General features: G+C 34.0%; 1 protein-coding gene and 1 pseudogene across 1 annotated transcript; both read left to right on the top strand.

Annotated features, from left to right (window-relative positions):
* Positions 1–831: 831 nt before the first annotated feature.
* LOC117912636 lies at positions 832–3,137 on the top strand (annotated as a pseudogene).
* A 1,415-nt stretch (positions 3,138–4,552) lies between these two features.
* On the top strand, positions 4,553–7,361 carry LOC117913623 (amino acid permease 1-like). The gene is made up of 8 exons (XM_034828641.1): positions 4,553–4,611; positions 4,726–4,876; positions 5,454–5,678; positions 5,761–5,854; positions 5,943–6,160; positions 6,250–6,389; positions 6,530–6,757; positions 6,917–7,361. The coding sequence occupies exons 2-8, from the start codon at positions 4,756–4,758 to the stop codon at positions 7,331–7,333; spliced, it is 1,443 nt and encodes a 480-aa protein (XP_034684532.1). The 5' UTR covers positions 4,553–4,611; positions 4,726–4,755; the 3' UTR covers positions 7,334–7,361.
* Positions 7,362–19,738: the final 12,377 nt, after the last annotated feature.

The following is a 19,738-nucleotide window of genomic DNA, read 5'->3' on the forward strand; positions in this document are numbered from 1 at the left end:
AATGAAATGAGACTTACATCGATAAGGATAAATGAGATAATAATTAAAGAAATGAAATTCATATATTTTTTCTGGAATTATAAATAAATTAATGACAACTATGTGGTTAGGTGATCTCTTTTAATGAATACCTATTAAAAAGTGGCTATCCATAATGCTATTGAAAAACCCTAATTTTCGATATATCAAACCCTCCATATGGCAAAAAAGCTCTTGAAAAAGCCTAAAATCTTAATATCATATACAACAAGTCACGATATTAATTAATCTAGTCAACTAAGTCCGATAAACTCTCTATAGGGCAAAAAAAGCTTCTGAAAAACCTAAAATCTCAATATCATATACAACAAGTCACCATATTAATTAATTTAGTCAATTAAGTCTGGTAAAGGATAAGTACTCGATACTCTCTCTTTGTGCTGATATTTTATGAATTAATGGAATTTTCTTCTTTTATGAATAAACTAATAATAAACGTCATGCAATAACACTGCCAAGGATATAGAATTAACTTATACATATATATATATATATATATATATATATGATGTATATGTTTTTACTCTTGTACATAAAAATTATTTGTGTGCTGACAAATGTTTTCTTCCCCAAAAGGAGAGATGAAGAAACAATAAATAAGGGGATAAGTCTTGAGTCTTGATAGTGGTTCCACTTCCAGAGTTGGTTCACAAAACAAGTGAGATATTAACTCAACCTTCTGCTCTTTTCAACCTCATTTCCATATGGGTTTTTAATTTCACTGTTTCAAAGCTAATTAAATTGTCATTTTGTTGGTGCAGTTTGGTCGGTGAAAAGAGAAGGAAAGGGACGATGGTGAGAATGGTGAATGAGGGTGATGATAGAGATATTGAGAAGGAGGGGTGTGAAGATGGCTTGGGTGGTAATGAAGTTGCAGATGGAAATTTTGACGAGGATGGCAGACTCAGAAGAGCTGGTATAATGAAACTTGTCCATGGCGCCTTTTGGTTTGCAACGCATTAAGCAGGTTCAACACCCCCTAAACCCCCGGCCCCGGCCCCGGCCCCTCTTTTTCTTTTTTCTCCTACTGAAGTATAATTTTAAATTAACAACTTAAATAGTTTTGTTCTATAAAATATTCTCAAATTTTTATGCTTCAAAATCTTAATTTAGTATATAATTTAATTAATAGCAACAATAATTCATATATAAAAAAATCTACTACTTATTCATGTAGAAGTTTTAATTTTTAAAATAAAGAATTAATAATACATCTATATAAATATAACATAAAGTTTTCAATTTTTGCTGACATTGAAGTTTAGAAATGATACTTTTTTTTTTTAAAATTCTTCTAAACTAAGTTTGATTCTTTTATCCTACCATTATTGAATGATTTAAATGAACCTATACATATTAAGAGCTCGAACTCAAAGTTCTGTATAATTACTAGCTACCTTAGGGTTTTATTTATTTATTTATTTACTTATTCATTTTATGTTATGTATATGCACCGGGGACTTTGTGGACTGCAAGCGCACGCATAATAACAGCGGTAATTGGCGCCGGAGTGCTTTCGCTGGCATGGAGTTTCGCGCAGCTTGGATGGGCTATTGGGGTGGCAACTCTCTTAACATTTGCAAGCATCACATTCTACACCTCCAGTCTCTTGGCAGAATGTTACAGGTCTCCACTTACTGGCAAAAGAAACTACACTTATATGCAGGCTGTCCAAGCCACCTTAGGTATTTTCAATGCACACGCAGTACAGATCTATTAGATATCACGTATTGTGAATAGCTTTTTTCTTGGAACTAATGGCTACTCTTTTGAAAAATTCAGGTGGGAAAATGTATGTGGCTTGTGGAGTGGCTCAATATGCCCTCCAAATTGGGCTGATAATTGGCTATACTATAGCTGCGGCAATAAGCATGGTGTAAGCTAAAATCAATATGGTAGACTAGAGCTTCCATTATGAACATGTGATAGTGATTTCAAGCTATGGAGATGGTGTTTCAGGGCTATACAGCAATCACATTGCTTCCACAGAAGGGGTCATGAGGCATCATGCCAGTTTTCTCATAAACCATACATGATAGGAATGGGACTCTTTGAGATGGTCGTGTCTCAAATACCCAACATTGGAAAAGTGTGGGGGCTCTCGGTTATGGCATCAGTTATGTCTTTTGGGTATGCTTCGATTTGAGCTGGACTTGCATTGTGACTGTTGTCTCCGGTAAATTTTATTGCCAATGACTTGAAATCTCAATTTGTCCTTGCATTGAAATGTATGTCCATAAGAGTTGTAGCAACAACCAGCAAAGATGAGATTTGAGCAGGGCATGGAAAGAGGACAACTTTGACTGGAATTGAGGTTGGGCCGGGCTTAACTGCAGCTCAGAAAATGTGGAGGATGTTCAGGGCATTTGGAGACATGTTGATATGCTGTTCATATTCTGCAGTTCTGATTGAAATCCAGGTATAGATATATGCATATATATTGTACGAAGCTCCATTAAAACCCTCTGATTGCTTGCTTTGGTTATGCTGCATTTGGGAACAATGCCCATGGCAACATGCTGACGGGCTTTGGATTTTTTGAGCCCTTCTGGCTCATCGACTTGGCCAATATCTTCATTGCCATGTGCCTTGTGGGAGCATATCAGGTCAAGAATCATTTCCAAAAATTATTTCAACCTAATGCTTTTGTTTTCTTTTCTAAAATGCCATTACACTGGATGTAGGTACTGACACAACCAGTGTTTGTTGCAGCTGAATCACATATCAGAAAGAGGTGGCCTAAGTCCAAGTTCATAACCCGCGAATATCCAATAAGCATTGGCAAGATAAACTTGAACTTGAACATCAATTTCTTCAGGCTGACTTGGAGAACCATGTTCGTGGTGATTGAAAATTTACTTGCTCTGGCACTGCCCTTCTTCAACGAAGTGCTAGCATTCCGTGGAGCCATCAGCTACTGGCCTCTCAGTTTATTTCCCAGTGAATATGTACATTGCCCAAAACAAAATTAGTTGAAAAACAGTAAGGTGGTTTGGGCTCCAGGCAATGAATTAGCTTGTCTCCTACTTTCCTTGGCTGCAGCATGTGGCTCCATTGAAGGGTTTGGTGAAGCTCTTCATATCTTCAAACCCAAGTGATGAAGATGCTCAAACACTTGTACTTGTGATCCTTAAAGCAATAGCTTGGTTTGTACATGTGCACTTGAAATTAATGCTCTAAGGGTATTCTGCATCCTGAATAAATTTTACAAGTAATTTGATAAAGAAACTCATGGACTATCTCCATTTTATCTACCATATATGCATCTTTTAGGTGAATATATGAATTGGCCAGCAGCTTGCTTCAAAATACAGGGGCATGGCTTTTCCTAATGTTAGCTAATTTTTATATCCCATTTATTTTAGTTTATTTTTAAAACATATTATAACCATTTTTATTGGAATTAGTTAATGCAATATTAATTTATCCTAAAAGCAACTTACATATAAGTTCAGAATAGATGAATAATTAAGGGACATGTTGACAATATATCGTGCTTAACCGTAGACCTCAGACTTTGGTATTGAGTAACCACTTTCTACATCTACTACTACTGATAATATAGACCCATTAGAAATGCTGCACCAGTTTTTCTACATCCTTAGAATTAAAGGTATTGAGTGCTGGGCTCAAAGTACTTTTGCCAGGAAAAAAAAGAGTATATTCTTGTTGGTGTGACACCTTACCATTCAGGAACTGAATTGATAAAAACCATGGAAGGAAGAAATTGGATGCTTAAATTGACAATGAAAAGGCATGACTTTCCTATTAATACCATAAAAAAGGTATTTGATAAATCAACTCAATGAGTTACTATCATTCAACACATTAAATAAATCAATCATTTTTTTATAAAATAATTTAATATCATGATTTAAAATTTATTAAGCCCACATAATTAATTTATTTTGATTTTTAGATAATTTTTTTAATCTTATTTTACTTACATTTAATGAAAGTTTCTCTTTTACGACTCCAAGTTCATAATTCCTTTTTTAATTGTGAATATTTTGTAATTATTTTATGTACTTATAATACTTTTAGGTTTAATAAACAAAATTTATTATTTAAGTTTAATGAAAATAACTATTAATTAAAATTAATAAATTTAAATATATTAATTTTATAAACTAAAAAAATTAAATAAGTTTAATCATAAAGTAAAAACCAAGTAACAAGTAATAAGTTTAATTTATTGAACACCTTCTAAGTCAGGAGAAAACGACTTCTAATAGTAATCGTGTAATGCCACTTGCATAGACCAAAGATGAAAAAGGAAAAAAGATATTTTGAATGAAGTGTTTACACAACACAATAGGTAAATGTGTTTACAGCCTGCAAGTAAATTCAAATGCTTTTTTCACTTTTAAAATCTAGACGGATTTGCAATAAATAAATGCTAAATCATACAGCAGACAAATATAACTAGTGCTTGGCTTTCTTAGAAATGGCATATGATATAAATGTTTAATTAAAAGAAATTTGCTTTCTTCCCCAAAGAAGCCATAAATGCAGAACTCATCTTCTGAGTCTTGAGTGTGTTTTCATTTCCAGACTTGGGTCGCAGCACAAGTGAGAGATTTACTCAACCTTCTGTTCCTTTCCCCTCTAATATTTTCAACCTTTTCATATGGGATTTGTAGAGTTTCAAAGCTAAACTAACGACCCTTAATTTTCTTGGTGCAGATTTGGTTGCTAAGTAGATAACGGAAGGAGATGATGGCAAGTGAGGTTGATGATAATAGAGGTATTCAGAATGAGGTCTGTGAATCTGGTTTGGGTTCTCACAAAGTTGCAGATGCAGATTTGGACAATGATGGCAGACCCAGAAGAACTGGTATGCTTTTGGTTGCTTGTACATTAAGCAGGGTTTCTTTCCCCCCCTTTTTTTCTTAATCCAAGTTGTATTTCTCTTCTTCTCAACAATGGGCAAACTTCTTTCTCGTTCTAGGTGTGTTACTGGTTTGGATTGATAGGATCTCATTAATTGACTTTTATTCATCTTTCTTTTCTCTCTCCTGTAATTAATTTGATACTGCTAATTTTTTTGGAACAAAAAATAGCGAAGTATGTCACTGTGTGGATCATAGATGAAGTTAATTTCAATTAATAACACACCCTGTTCGAGCATGATTTTGATTAGAGTACTTTTACCTGATAACGCTTTTGTTTAGTAGTAGTTTCATTAAAAATGCTTTCAGTGAGAATTGCTAGTACTTGATCATATAAACCCAAAAAGTGTTTACTAATGTTTTTGGTGAGGTTTTCTAAAACAAAAAAAAAAAAGTAATTTTTGGAAGAATCAGCTGTCTATAAGTGCTTTCAAAAATTTGAAAAGGCTTAAACCCTCTCAAAATAACTCCTAAATATGCTCTAAGCACGCCTGATAATTATCATTTTGATGCATATATTAGGGTCTCTGTGGACAGCATGTGCACTCGTAATAACAGCTGTTATAGGCGCTGGAGTGCTCTCGCTCGCCTGGAGCCTGGCGCAGATTGGATGGGTTGGTGTATTAGTTCTCATAATATTTGGCATCATCACATTCTACACTTCCAATCTCTTAGCAGAATGTTACAGATGCCCAGTCACTGGCAAGAGAAACTATACTTATATGCAGGCTGTCAAAGCCAATCTAGGTATTGTTAATCCATACTCTCAATACACATGTATATTTAAGTCATATTGTAAATTTTTTTATTAAATTTCTCTAAAATTCAGGTGGAAAAATGTATATGGCTTGTGGGTTGGCTCAATACAGCCTCCTAATTGGACTGGCAATTGGCTATACCATCACTGCAGCAATAAGCATGGTGTAAGTTCTCCATAAATAGAGTGAAGGCCATTGCATTTATGAATGTGTGAACAGTGATTTTATGCTAATTAGGAAATGTGTGTTTCAGGGCTATACAGAAATCGAATTGCTTCCACAAAAGAGGCCATGAAGCCCCTTGCGAGGTTTCGCATAAACCATACATGATAGGGATGGGACTCTTTGAAATTGTGGTGTCTCAGATACCGGATATTGGTGAAATGTGGGGGCTGTCTGTCATAGCAACAGTTACATCTTTCGGGTATGCCTCAATTGGAGCTGCACTCGCCTTTTCAACTGTCATCTCAGGTAATAAAATTTTGATTATTGCCAATGATTTGAATTTGGAAATTATTTCCTTGGCCTTGTTCTTCCACTTAAATCTGCCACTAAAACAGGGCATGGAAAGAGGACCAGTGTGACTGGTGTTGAGGTTGGGCCGGGCATAACTGCAGCTCAGAAGATGTGGAGGATGTTCAGAGCAATTGGAGACATGTTGTTATGCAGCTCATACTCTGCAATTCTGATTGAAATCCAGGTAAACAGAAACATATTATTCAAAGCTTTAGTTGGGCTAAAATGCTTTGATTAATTTCCACTTAAAAACCAAGGAATATAGCAACCCCGTAAAGAGTATATTCATAATGGATTTTTGTTAATTAACTTAGCAATTTTCAGGATACATTGAAATCTTCAGGGTCAGAAATCCAAGTAATGAAGAAGGCTAACATGATAAGTGTGTCAACAACAACCTTATTCTACTTGATTTGTGCTTGCTTTGGCTATGCTGCATTCGGGAACAACGCCCATGGCAACATGCTAACTGGCTTTGGATTTTACGAGCCCTTCTGGCTCATCGACTTGGCCAACACCTTCATTGTGATGCACCTTGTGGGAGCATACCAGGTGAAAACACATTTTCCAAAACCATTCTTCTAGATGGAACTGTTGGATTAGTAATATGACAAGCAAAAACGAATGAAATTCTGAATTAAAATTAAGCAAAAAACAAGTGGACCATGCTAAGATTGGAGCCCCCTAAATGGAACATGTAACTTGTTACAGGTGGTTTCACAACCAGTGTTTGGTGCAGTTGAATCACAGATGAGAAGGTGGTGGCCAAGGTCCAAGTTTGTAATTGCTGAGTACCCCATAAGAATTGGGAAGAAAAACTTCAACATGAGTATCAATTTGTTAAGGCTGACTTGGAGAATCATGTTTGTAGTGATTATAACTTTGCTGGCTTTGGCATTGCCCTACTTCAATGAAGTGCTGGCACTGCTTGGAGCTATTAGTTTCTGGCCACTGACAGTTTACTTCCCAGTGAATATGTACATTGTGCAAAAGAAGATCAGTCGATGGACAATTAGGTGGTTTGGGCTGCAGTCACTGAACTTTGTGTGTCTGCTTGTGGCCTTGGCTGCAGCCTGCGGCTCCATTGAAGGGTTTGCTGAGGCTCTCCATATCTTCAAGCACTCCTAATTAAACAATAATGCAACAGTGCCTATGTAGAAACGATCAAACTGCTTATGCTAGCGATGTACTGGCTTCTTGCAAGCATACATAAAATTGGACATGTTCTGCAATCTTGAGATGCTATACTTAAATAATTAAGCGCAGAGGTTGTTCACACTAAGCAGAGGCTCGTTCAGTTTATTTATTTATTGGGCCCAAATATTTTTGCTTTAACCCAATCTGTTTGCTGTAGGCGAGAAGCAAATATATTAATGAAAGACAACAACAATAAAACAATTCACACACAAAGATATATAAGGTTTTTTTGTGGTTTGACCAATCATACCTATCTTAATGAACCATTATGCCTATTGTCATGAATGAGAAATAACATGTCACTATTCAATATAAAATATTACATACGATAAAAATAGATACAATTAATTTGAAAAATCTCACGTTCTTGACTCTTTATATCCCCACCTTAAGCCACATGTATTTTTGTTCTATTAGACATTCCTAGCCTTCATTATTTTATAAAGAATCTAATTATAATCACATATAAGTTTAAAAAATATTTTATATAATATTTCTTTTACAAAAAAAAAAAAAAAAATCATATTTCTAGACTAAAATCGTTGAAACGACATATCATATCTTGATTGGCGTAGGATGTGGTGTGATATCTTACATTTTTGTGCCAATCTAATGTTTAATTAAGAGTGAAATAAAATAAAAGAGACGAGATATTGTATTCACTCTCTCTTACTCATGTCTTTTACACACACCATATCTTCTATACACATGCACAATATTTAATTTACTACACACATTTGAGCCCCAGAGACACTTTGATGAGATATGTATTTCCCCTTTGATTATGAGTTCTTTTCTTTTATCCGTTTTTTTTTTCTTTCTATTTTCATGATAGGCTGAAACCAATAAGAATTCAATTAAAATTTATGGTGTCGTATAAATGCAATTCATTTATTTTTTAATTTTTTTTAGAAAATAATAACAACTTCTATATAAAATGTAGAAACTTTTATTTTTTTATGGATGATAAAATATAGAAACTTTTAGGGAGAATTATGCTTCACACCTACTTTGGGCGTGATAATTAATAAAAAGTTCTCCAAACACCCATAATTGATTACAATGATTTGAGGTAAAAATAAACAAAAATACCCATTTAACTTATACCTATCTTTTTTGTTTTTATACCACCACTCTTTACATGCCACTTCCATAAAATTTTCCCTTATTTAATAATTTTTTATATTTTATATTTTTTATTGTTGTTTTTAAACTCTTTTAAAAATAATTAAAAAATCAACATTATTTTCTATTTTTAAATTATAAATAAACAAAAATTATATTAATGATTCAAAAACTATTTTCGAAAATACTTTAAAAAAATATTAATTTAAATGAATAAAAATTATCTTTTACATTTTAGAAGTAAATAATTTAATGATTAAAAAACCATTTAAAATAAATATATTTACTATTTTTTATTTTATATTAAAAAATATTTTAAAGTTTATTTTTTTTGCTATTATAAAATAAAATGATTAATTTTTTTTAATCTTCTTTCTTTCTTATTTTAATAATTTTTTGAACATAGACTTTGGTAATATAATATATGAAATGTTGCAAATTTGTTTATTAAGGATTTTTTTTAATGATTTGAATTAATTGAAAATTTATTGAAATAAGAAAAAAAGAAAAAGAAAAAGAAAAAGAAAAAGAAAGAGGATGGATGAAGAATTTTTATTTTAAATATCCAATTAAAATGTTTTTGTATTTAGAAATTGATTATATCAATACATAGTATAACAGAGACTGAATTTTTCTCATATAAAAAGGACATATTTACGTATTTTAAATCAAACTACTGAAATCATGTTTAATTGGTGCCACTGTACGAGGGTATTCACTAATTGTATAAGGAAAATTCATTAAGTGTACAAGGGGTGTAAAATATTACAATTTGTAAAATATTTCAATCGATTTTGAACCACTCCTTTATTTTCCTTGTTACCCATAAATTACATATTCATGTCATGAACTTTATTTAACTCTCACATGAAAATTCCAATACTTTCCCCAGTAATGATGTTTGGGGAAAAAAATTTAACCCTAATTCATCCACCATTTTCTTAGTTAAACCATTAGAAATATGGTTAATACATGTTTGTGAACACATTACTTAGGAAGGATATATTGCACCATTATATAATGGTATTACACTAATTGTACAAGGAAAATGTACTAAGTGTATAAAAATGTATAAGGCTACCATTTGTGAAAGATTTTAATCGATTCTGAATCACTTCTTCATTTCCCTTATCACTCATGGATTGCATATTCATGTCATGCACTTTATTTAACTCTCACATGAAATTCTGATACTTTCTCTAGTAATAATGTTCGGAAAAAAAAACCTTAACCCTAATTCATTTACCATTTTCTCGGCCAAACCATCAAAAATATGATTAACAGGGTCTACACATACCTATGTGGACATATAACTTAAGAGGGATATATTACGTCATTGTATAATAGTGTTACATTAACTGTACAAGGGAAATATATTAAGTGTATAAGAGAAATGTTTTAAGTGTATAAGGGTGTACAAGATTACCATTTGAAAAAGATTTTAATCAATTTTGAATCACTTTTTTATTTTTATTTTTGTCATCTAAGGATTAAACACTTTCCCCCCACACATTCCTTCACCTATAAACTGTTTCAATTTGAATTTTTAAATTTCATCATCCAAAATTTGTAATTGCATATTTTGTTTGAGTAGTTTTAACAATATTTTTTAAGATGTTTAAAAAATATTTATTATATATTTTATAAGTTTGAAAAAAAAAATTTATGAGGTGTTTAAAAAATATTTACTTAAAAAATGTAGTAATAACAATTTTTAACCATTGATTTCCAATATTCAATTTATTAGGCATGGTTTTCGGGAGAAAAATAATTGGTGGAAATTGTGACACCTCATTAGCTAGGAATTAATTTACATGGTCTCACCAATTAATATATGAGAAAAAGGTAAAGTGAATGAAGAGAAAGAAAAATGGAAAGAAAGAATGAGAGAGAAGTAGGAAGCCCCATTGTTTTTTTTTTTTTTTTGATAGCCAAAGGCATTTCAAGAAATTTTGAAAGGTAATGTCCTTCAACTCAATTTTCACTCTTTGGTCTTGAACTCAAATATACGGGATATGAGGATCTTGGGCCAATTTTCAAGTCCAAGTAAGTATAAAGCACAATTCTCCCAAACTTTTATGTAAAAAATATGGACTTTTCTTATATCCTTATACATTTTAAAATTTTAAGATAGCAAAATTTTTAAATTAAGGTAAGTCTTTCAAAAGTTTTATATTTTAGTATAAAAGTTATTACTATTTAATAAATAAATAAACGTGAAGTGCATCCATGTATACAACACCAACTTTTTTGTTTTTAAAATATAATATTGTTTATTTACAAAACTTTGAATATTTTAATTATTAATAGTATAAATGAAGAAATTAAAATTATGTGTTTAGAATAAATTGGGGAGATATCTTCAAAACAAAGCTAAATATAAGAGAGATTTAAATATTTAACATGTGAAAGTATATAAAACTTGTAGCCATCTTGAGAATAGCAAGTTATAGCAACCACCAAGAATTAGCAAAACCCCCCTCATTCCAGGTGCGCGACAGTTTTGAATTGATAGGATTTCAATCTGACTTTTATTCATCTTTCTTTCCTCTCTCTTTTGTAATTAAATTGACACTGCTAATTTTTTTTCAACAAAAAATTGTAATTAAAATGTCTTTGTGCGGATCATACGGTTAATTTCAATTGGTTAAAAGCCACTTTTAGTTGATAGTGTTTTTATTTGTTAATGGTTTCATAAAAAATGATTTTAGTGAGAATAACTAATTTAGTATTTGATTATATGTCAAAAGAGTATTTTATTAATGTTTTTGGATAACAAAAAAGATGGTTTTTAAAACAATCATCCATCTATAAAAATAAAAAAGTGCTTCCAAACATTTTAAAATACTTATTACTTTCTTAAAATTGCTTTCAAAGATGGTTTGTTGCGTATATTTTGGAGTACTCTTCTTCACCCAACCTAGAATATTTCTTAATTTATTTTATAATATCATGTATTCAAATTCCCAACCCTCCTTTCCTATGTTCAAAATTCTTTTTTTGGGTCTTTCTTTTTCTTGCTTCATTTTCTCGGAGGGATAGAAATTCCTGCAAAATGTCAATTATCTGACTAAAACCATGTCATTATTTCAGTGTTGAAGATACCATTATGCAAAAATTAGAATTGTAGTCGGGTGTGGTTGGGTGAGAATGAATTTTTTTTCAACAAATTTGTAACTCATTCACTCCATTTTTCTACTTTCACACATGCTTTTTTGAAACTAACCGATCGACTTTCAAGCGTACGTAAATGGAATCATAACTATAACTCGTGAACCACACCATGGGAACAAAATAATTTTTAAAAACATAATAAAATGATATCAATATTATAAAAGTTGTTTTTTATTTTCTAAAAATTATTTTCAAAAACATTTTCTTAGATATCTTTATTTCAAGAATATAATAATAAAAAAAATGATCTTATTCTTAAGAACAAATATTTTAAAAATAAATAAATAAATAAATGGTGAGGTTCTGTGAAGAAATTGCATTTTTCACATTTTACAGGACATTCTAATGAGCAGTTGTGAAGTAAAAACATGAAATTTTGGGCATTAGCTTCATAAGCTATTATCTGTTTATCAGAGACGGAGAACAGAAAGATGTGTGCACTACAAGATGAGAATTTAGCAGACGGGAACAGATTTTCGTGTGTGATTATGGATGTAGTTATTCAAATAGAAATCATTGCAGTTGTTGGAGGAGAGAAATGTGGTTGTGGTATCATTTTCCACAAATTAAGTTGATTCACACGCTCCGGGTGTCTTTTCTTTCCTTCACTTTCTTCTCACACAACAGATCTATTTCACCAGGTGGTGCTAACATTTTTTTTTTAATCTTTTGCTGCCTTTGATCACTAACTGATACTCCTGATGCATGTCTGTACGTCACGTATACACTACCTTTTCTCCATTCTCAGCTCCTTGAAAGTCCTTCAAAACAAGAGCAAGCCCAAGAATAAAATAAAAGTGATAAGTTATAACATGTCCAAATTAATCCATGATCCAAATTAAATCAAAACCAAAACAAATAAACCAAACCCACAGTCCAAATTGAAATATTAAAATAAGTCTAAGCTCCACAAAATTCAAATCAAAACATTAAATAATTAGAGTTGAAAACCCAAATGAAATACTAAGGTTCAAATATTAAACTACTAAAGCCCAAGAACCAATTAAACTATTAAAGCCTAACTCCCAATCCAATGCCCATAGCCCAATGATTTAAATGAAATTGATAACTAAAAACCAAAGCCTCTAACCCAATATTGAGCCCAAATTAGCAACCAAAGCGGTTAAGTCCAAAGGAAATAATAAATTCTAATTAAAAACCCAACCCAAGTCCATAATTAAACTCAAACCAACAAAATTCAATGCCCATATCGAAAATCAAAACCCAAGCCCAAAAAATCCAATTAAAACCAATACCTCCAAACCCAAATCACACAAGCAAGTAGCCTAAAATTCATATTTGAATGAAAATCTTAAGGCCCAAAACCCACATCCAAAATCAATAAGCCCAAATCAATATCTAATCTTCGCAATATCAATAAGCATGAATCAATATTTAATAACTTAATAACAGAGACCACATCGCATATCCAATCCAAACCTAGTCTGTTAAGATGAAAGAAGATTTACCTCATGCTCTTAAAACCCTCTTTTGAAACCCTAGCATGGAAAATCAAGGGACGACGGGGCAAAACGTGGAATGGAACTCCGGCCTTGTCTTCGAGGAACATAAAAAAAATCACATTATTGTAAAAATCATTATTTGGTTTTGCTTAAAAGGTTAGTCTAACTTTAATGATCAATTTAGTGGTTGTTACATGTAAGAATATTTGTAAAACCACCTCCCTCTATGGGATTGAGGATTTCCATTTATATAGACGTATACAAAACAGAGTGAATTTGAATATATAGATAAAATAGGAAAGATAAGTACAAATGGAAATCGTATCTCCTAAACTATATCTCCTACAATCAAGGAGGATTCCGTAAATCAATAACTAATTTACTGGAATTCTCTACAGCCCCCCGCAAGCTAAGAGTGGGATTAACACAAACTCGAAGCTTGGATCGAAAGAAGACATAAAGATCCTGTGAGACACTCTTGGTGAAGATGTCGGCCAGTTGTAAGTGGGACGGAACATGCTGAAGACGAAGGGTGTCAGTAACAACGAGCTCACGGAGGAAAATGATAATCGAGGTCGATGTGCTTGGTGCGCTTGTGGGACACGGGATTGGAGCTAAAAAAATTGCACTCTTGTTGTCACAAAGAAGAAGAGGCCGGTGAGGTAAAGTAACTCGAAGATCTCGTAAAAGAGGAGTGAGCCATAAAACTTCAGCTGCAGTAAGGGCAAGAGCATGGTACTTGGATTCTCAACTTGAACGAGAAACTATGGGTTGTTTCTTAGCACTCTAAGAGACAAGATTATTGCCAAGACAAATCGAGTAGCCAAAGGTGGAAAGTCTAGTGTCCGGGCAGCCAGCCCAATCAGCATCCGAGTATGCAACTAAGCCCATTGAAGAGGATGAAGTGAACTTGAGACCATAATGAAGTGTGCCTTTTACGTAGCGAAGGATTCGCTTGACTGCCTGAAAGTGAACATCAGTAGGTGCATGAAGAAACTGACTTACAAAGTTGACTGAATGGGCAAGATCAAGACATGTAATGGTTAAATATTGCAAAGCACCCACTAAGGAACGATAGAGAGTCGGATCGGCAAATGGAACACCTTCAGAAGATAGTCATTGAGAGACAATCATGAGAGTAGTAATAGGTTTACTGTCCAGCAGTTGAGCATGAGCCAAAACATCAGTAGCATAATTAACTTGGTTGAAGAAAAGGTTGTTTGGGATGGAAGACGCCTCAAGTCCAAGAAAATAAGTTAGTGGACCCAAATCCTTGACAGCAAATTTGGAGTGTAGTTGGGAAATAAATCGATTAATGAGAGTAGAGTTATTCCCAGTGAGTATGATATCATCAACGTAAATGAGGAGATAAATAAGATCATCCTGCCAATTAAAGACAAATAAAGAAGTGTCTGTGTGGCTGCAAGAAAAACCAAGTCGTAGTAGAAATGAACTAAAACGTTGAAACCAAGCACGGGGTGCTTGTTTCAAGCCGTAGAGTGTCTTCTTTAATTTGCAAACATGAAGTGGATGATGAGGATCAACATAGCCCGGGGGTTGCTCCATGTAGACAGTTTCATGAAGAATGCCATTGAGAAAGGCATTTTTGACGTCAAACTGACGTGAGGGCCACTTGTGAGACACAACAAGAGAGAGGACAACACGAAATGTGGAGGCTTTGACCACAGGGCTGAAGGTGTCTGTGTAATCAAGACTGGGAAGTTGAGTGTAGCCTTTTGCCATGAGACACGCTTTGAAGAGCTCAATGGATCCATCAGAAAGAAATTTAGTCCGAAAAACCCATTTGGAACCAACTATATTAGCATTGGAGGGCCGAGGAACAAGATCCCAAGTGTGATTTATTTGAAGCGCTTTCATTTCATCATCCATGGCAGCAAGCCAAGCTAGGTTTTTGGCAACGGATTTAAATCCCTTAGGCTCAGAGGTGGCAAGCAGTGCATGAATCAATGGAGTAGACTGCACAAAGCTGAGATGAGCAGGATGTTGTGTCTTGAAAATTCTAGATTTGGCACGAGTAATCATGGGATGAGAACCGGAAAGAGCTGATGAAGTAGTGGCAGGAATCTAGTCCATGGGAACTGTAAAAAGAGCTAAGTCCGTAGCAGATACAGGGACGGACAAGACTGCAATTGAATGAGACGTGGACTTGGTAGCAGAAGAAGAAACCTGTAAGAACTCAATAGCAGAGTCATCTACACAAAAATGACAAGGAGGGGTAGTAGAGACCTGCGTAGTAGTAGGAGATGATGTGTTAGAAGGTGGTTCAAGGGAGCAGGGTTCGTAAAAATTTGAAAAACCAATAGCAGAAATAGAAGCGGGACTGGAAGTATTTGAAAATGGGAAAAAATTCTCATCAAATCGAGCATGCCGTGTAATATATGTGCGAGAGGTTGTAGTGTTAAAACAACGGAAGCCTTTAGGTGAGAAACTATAACAAAGAAAAACACACGGTAAGCTACGGGGAGAAAATTTGTGAGGTGCGTAATCACGTAAACATGGGTAAACTCGGCAGCCAAAGGGATAGAAATTCACTTAATTAGGAGGCTTACCAGATAAAACTTCAAAAGGTGAAAGACCACCAAGTACAGGCATAGACAACCGGTTGATAATGTAGGTGGTTGTGCTGAAAGCATTAACCCAATGCCGAGGAGGAACGTGGGAGTGAAAGAGGAGAGCAAGACCCGTTTCCATCACATGATGATGTTTGCGTTCAGCTCTACCATTTTGGGAAGGAGTGTACGGACAAGACATTTGGTGGTAGATGCCAAATTGTCGAAGATGAGATTGGTTGTAAATTCTGCACCACCATCGCTTTGAAAAATCTTAATTTTGGTGGAGTGTTGATTTTCAACCAAATTTTGAAATTGGAGGAAAATATAAAAAAAAATCAAATTTTAATTTCATAGGATAAAGCCAAGTAAATCGAGAGTAGTCATCGATAAATAATACATAATAGGTAAATCCCAAATTAGATTTGACTGGAGCGGGACCCCAAATATCGCAATGAATAAGGCCTAAAACAACATTAGTTCAAGTATTATTTGGGGAAAAAGACAAGCGATGACTCTTAGCGAGTTGACAAGTAGAGCAAAGAGATGGATTAGGTAACAAAGAGGTAAGAAATAATTGTCTTTTTTTTATTTAAGAGAGATAAAATAGAGCAATTTACATGACCAAGGCGAGCATGTCATAATTCAAAGGAAGCATGTAAATTTTTATTTTGAAGGACATAAACAAATGCAGAGTTGCCACATTCCAACACATAAAGACCACCTTCTCGTTTACTGGTTGCCACCGCCAATCCTGTTACTTGATTATGTACAACAAAATTACCATGAGAAAAAGTGACAAAGAGAAGAAAATTAGAGGTTAGTTTGCTGATAGACAACAAGTTTTTGGTAAGACGAGGGACAACAAAAACATCCAAAAGTTTAAAATTGGAAGAAGGAGAGAGTGTGCCAGTGTGAGTAATAGGAAGAGAAACACCATTTCCCACTATTACGCAGTCCTTACCATGATAGGGCTCAACCTTGTTCAATTGAGAAGGGTCAGGTGTCATGTGAGCGGAAACACCGGTATTAGTGAACCAATCGAACTCCGAACCATTTGAGAGAAAATAAGATGTGTTGAAAGCTTCAGCAAGCTGTGCCGTAGGTTTGGTACATTCATAACGGCTCCGACAACGATCAATAGTGTGGCCTTCAGTCTCGCAGATTTGACATCGAGGGGTATAGGAGCCCTGTTTACCACGTCCATGACCATGGCCTCCATTGTAGCCGCCGCGAGAACAACGGGACTTGGAGTTGCTACCACTCTGAGATGGAGAAAAGGGACCTTTGGTGGCAGTAAAGGCAATAGAGGAAACAGGGGAGGAGGACCTGAGTGAATTTTGGAAGATCTCAAAGCTTTCGGATTTGGGAACCAAGTCTTTGAAAACTGGAAATGAGGTGAGAGACATCTGAGCAGTAGAAAAATTAGCAAAGTCAGTTCCCAATCCTCTGAGATACCGGTGAACTTTGTCGGTATCATCAATCGAGTGGTCCATTGTAGTGAGTTGATCACATAATGCCTTAAATGAATGAGAGTATTCAGTGACACTTTGGGTGCCACGCTTGATGAGTTGCAAGTCATCTTTGATGCGAAGCTCACGAGTCTTGGAAATATGGTTGAAGGAATTTTCCAAAGCAAGCTAGACATCACGAGCAGTGGTGAGACCAAGGACTTCGGCCATGGCTTCTTCAGTCAATGAAGAGAAGAGGAGACTGATAAGACATTGATCTTGAAGGTGTCATTCCACATATTTAGGATTCGGTTGAGAGGAAGAAGAATCAGAGGCGATAGTGATTGGAGGAGTTGCAACGGAACCATCGACATGGCTAAAGAGATTCTAACATTGAAGAAGAGAGAGAAGTTGATTTCATCAGAGAAGATAATTTGTGGAGGAAAGTTCAATAGTAACCATGTGTATCATGGTGTTGAAAGAGAAGGAAGAATCGACCATTAGGGGATCGAGGAGGTTAATCCAAAAAAACTTTGATACCATAAGAATATTTGTAAAACCAACTCCCTCTATGGGGTTGAAGATTTCCATTTATATAGACATATACAAAACAGAGTGAGTTTGAATGTACAGATAAAATAGGAAAGATAAGTACAAATGGAAATCGTATCTCCTAAACTATATTTCCTACAATCAAGGAGGATTCCGTAAATCAATAACTGATTTATTGGAATTCTCTACAACATGGATTTCATTTTTAAGAAATTAGTGATTTATGTCATCAAATGCAATCAATTAATGAGACTCCATGTAACTAAGATGACATTTGGAACAAACCGAATATGAAAGTAAGGATTTACCTTTATGTTATTAAAAATTTTGAGATAAATTTTCTTTAAAATTTTGAGATAATAAATTTTCATTTCTATTTATATAAAATGTAGTCCTGTTGTTATAAATTATTACTTTATGTTCATTTGGACATCTTCTAGGAAACTCCCAAGTGAATAGAGATGGATTTTGTGATGGGTAGACATTCGAAAATAACAAGTTTTTTGGTCCATTTCCTGCTAGAATCTCCTCTGCAACAAATTTAAAAATGTTTCTGAATTGACAAGTCTTCCAAGTATCTTATTTTTGTTGCTTGATCGGAACCAACTCTTATGGATGTAGAGATTATGGAAGAAATGAGTAGTATGTTCAAACTAAGCCTCAGGTGTATTGGAAACGAACCTTTTGGCCGACTTGGTCATTATCAGGATTGTAGTACATAACATATCTCCCAATCTATCACCGTCCACAAAGTCAGTTTAAATGCTATGCTTAAGGTGTCTTCAACTTTTTTTGGGTGAGATATTTTTCTCAAGCCACCCTCATGGGTTTGGCCGGTAGTGGGATTGTTTTCTTTTTATCTTCTTCAGATTGTCTACAAAACGATTGTAGATTTCGTTGGCAAAGAAAATAAAATACAATATGTGCATATGTGCATGCAATTCTGTATTTGTTTCTATGTTTTTTAACCAAGCAATAAGGAGCACTTTATACATGGAAAACCCAGTGAAAATAACCCTCATTGTAGCCAAACTATAGAAAATGTTTTCTCCTGGTCAAAACCATTAATGCGTGTCAAGTGGTATTGCATTCTGGTTTTAGGCAAGACTAGGGGACAGAGAAAATGTTGGAAATCTTCTAATTTCCTTTTAAAAAAGTCTGAGATCCAATGTAAAAAGAAAAGGTTGTTTCACCATTTGATTCTTCACCCCAGGTCGAGAATGGAACCACAGTAAAATCAGGAATCACTTTGTTTCACACCACAAAAACTTTTTGCTTACTCTTCAGAGAACTTTTTTTCTCAAGTTCTCTACGTTTTTCTTTTTAGAGAAAAATAAAAATTGAGAGAGATCTATATATATATATATATAGTAGGGTGGTTTCTAGGCAATTTCTAACAGTTCCAACTCCCAGAAAATGCTTCCCCAAGATCTCTAATTTGTTGGATCGGGTTGGGCCAACCCGACTTGGGCACCCACCCAACTCCAATATCTCTCACTTACACAAGATGGGCTGATACAGGCAATCAATAATTATCCAAGTCTATTCTCTCAACTTTTTGAAGGTGATTCATACAAGTAAATGAATCGTGTGACCATGTGAACACATCTACAATTTTGGGAGCTTATAAAATTATATACCTATTAGAGATACATAATAGCTTAACTCCAAAATTATGAGTGAACAATTATAATCATGTCTCACTGTAACCCAGATTTATTTAGTTACATTTTAATGTATACACTTAATCCCTCAAAGTTGTATACTACACAATATTATAAATGTATTAATAATTATATTAGCTATAAAAGCAATATAATTGGTCGACTGTGAATATATCTTTATCAATGTAACTCAAAAAATAATCTTTCTTTTAAGCTCATGCCTTTTAGATTCAAATTAGTCGCTTGTAAATTATTTTATTTTGATTGGAAACATATCAAAGTGGCAACATTAATTTGCCACCTCAAAACATAGCAAAAAATACAAATAGTACAATAG

The sequence above is a fragment of the Vitis riparia genome, chromosome 4 (assembly GCF_004353265.1).
Source record: "Vitis riparia cultivar Riparia Gloire de Montpellier isolate 1030 chromosome 4, EGFV_Vit.rip_1.0, whole genome shotgun sequence".
NCBI lineage: Eukaryota > Viridiplantae > Streptophyta > Magnoliopsida > Vitales > Vitaceae > Vitis > Vitis riparia.

Bases quoted from the DNA above. Each gene is read 5' to 3' on its own strand.
- LOC117913623 (XM_034828641.1), top strand. From the start codon at position 4,756: ATGATGGCAAGTGAGGTTGATGATAATAGAGGTATTCAGAATGAGGTC. The intron at 5,855-5,942 runs GTAAGTTCTCCA...TGTGTGTTTCAG, and splicing joins ACTGCAGCAATAAGCATGGT to GGCTATACAGAAATCGAATT. The intron at 6,758-6,916 runs GTGAAAACACAT...AACTTGTTACAG, and splicing joins ACCTTGTGGGAGCATACCAG to GTGGTTTCACAACCAGTGTT.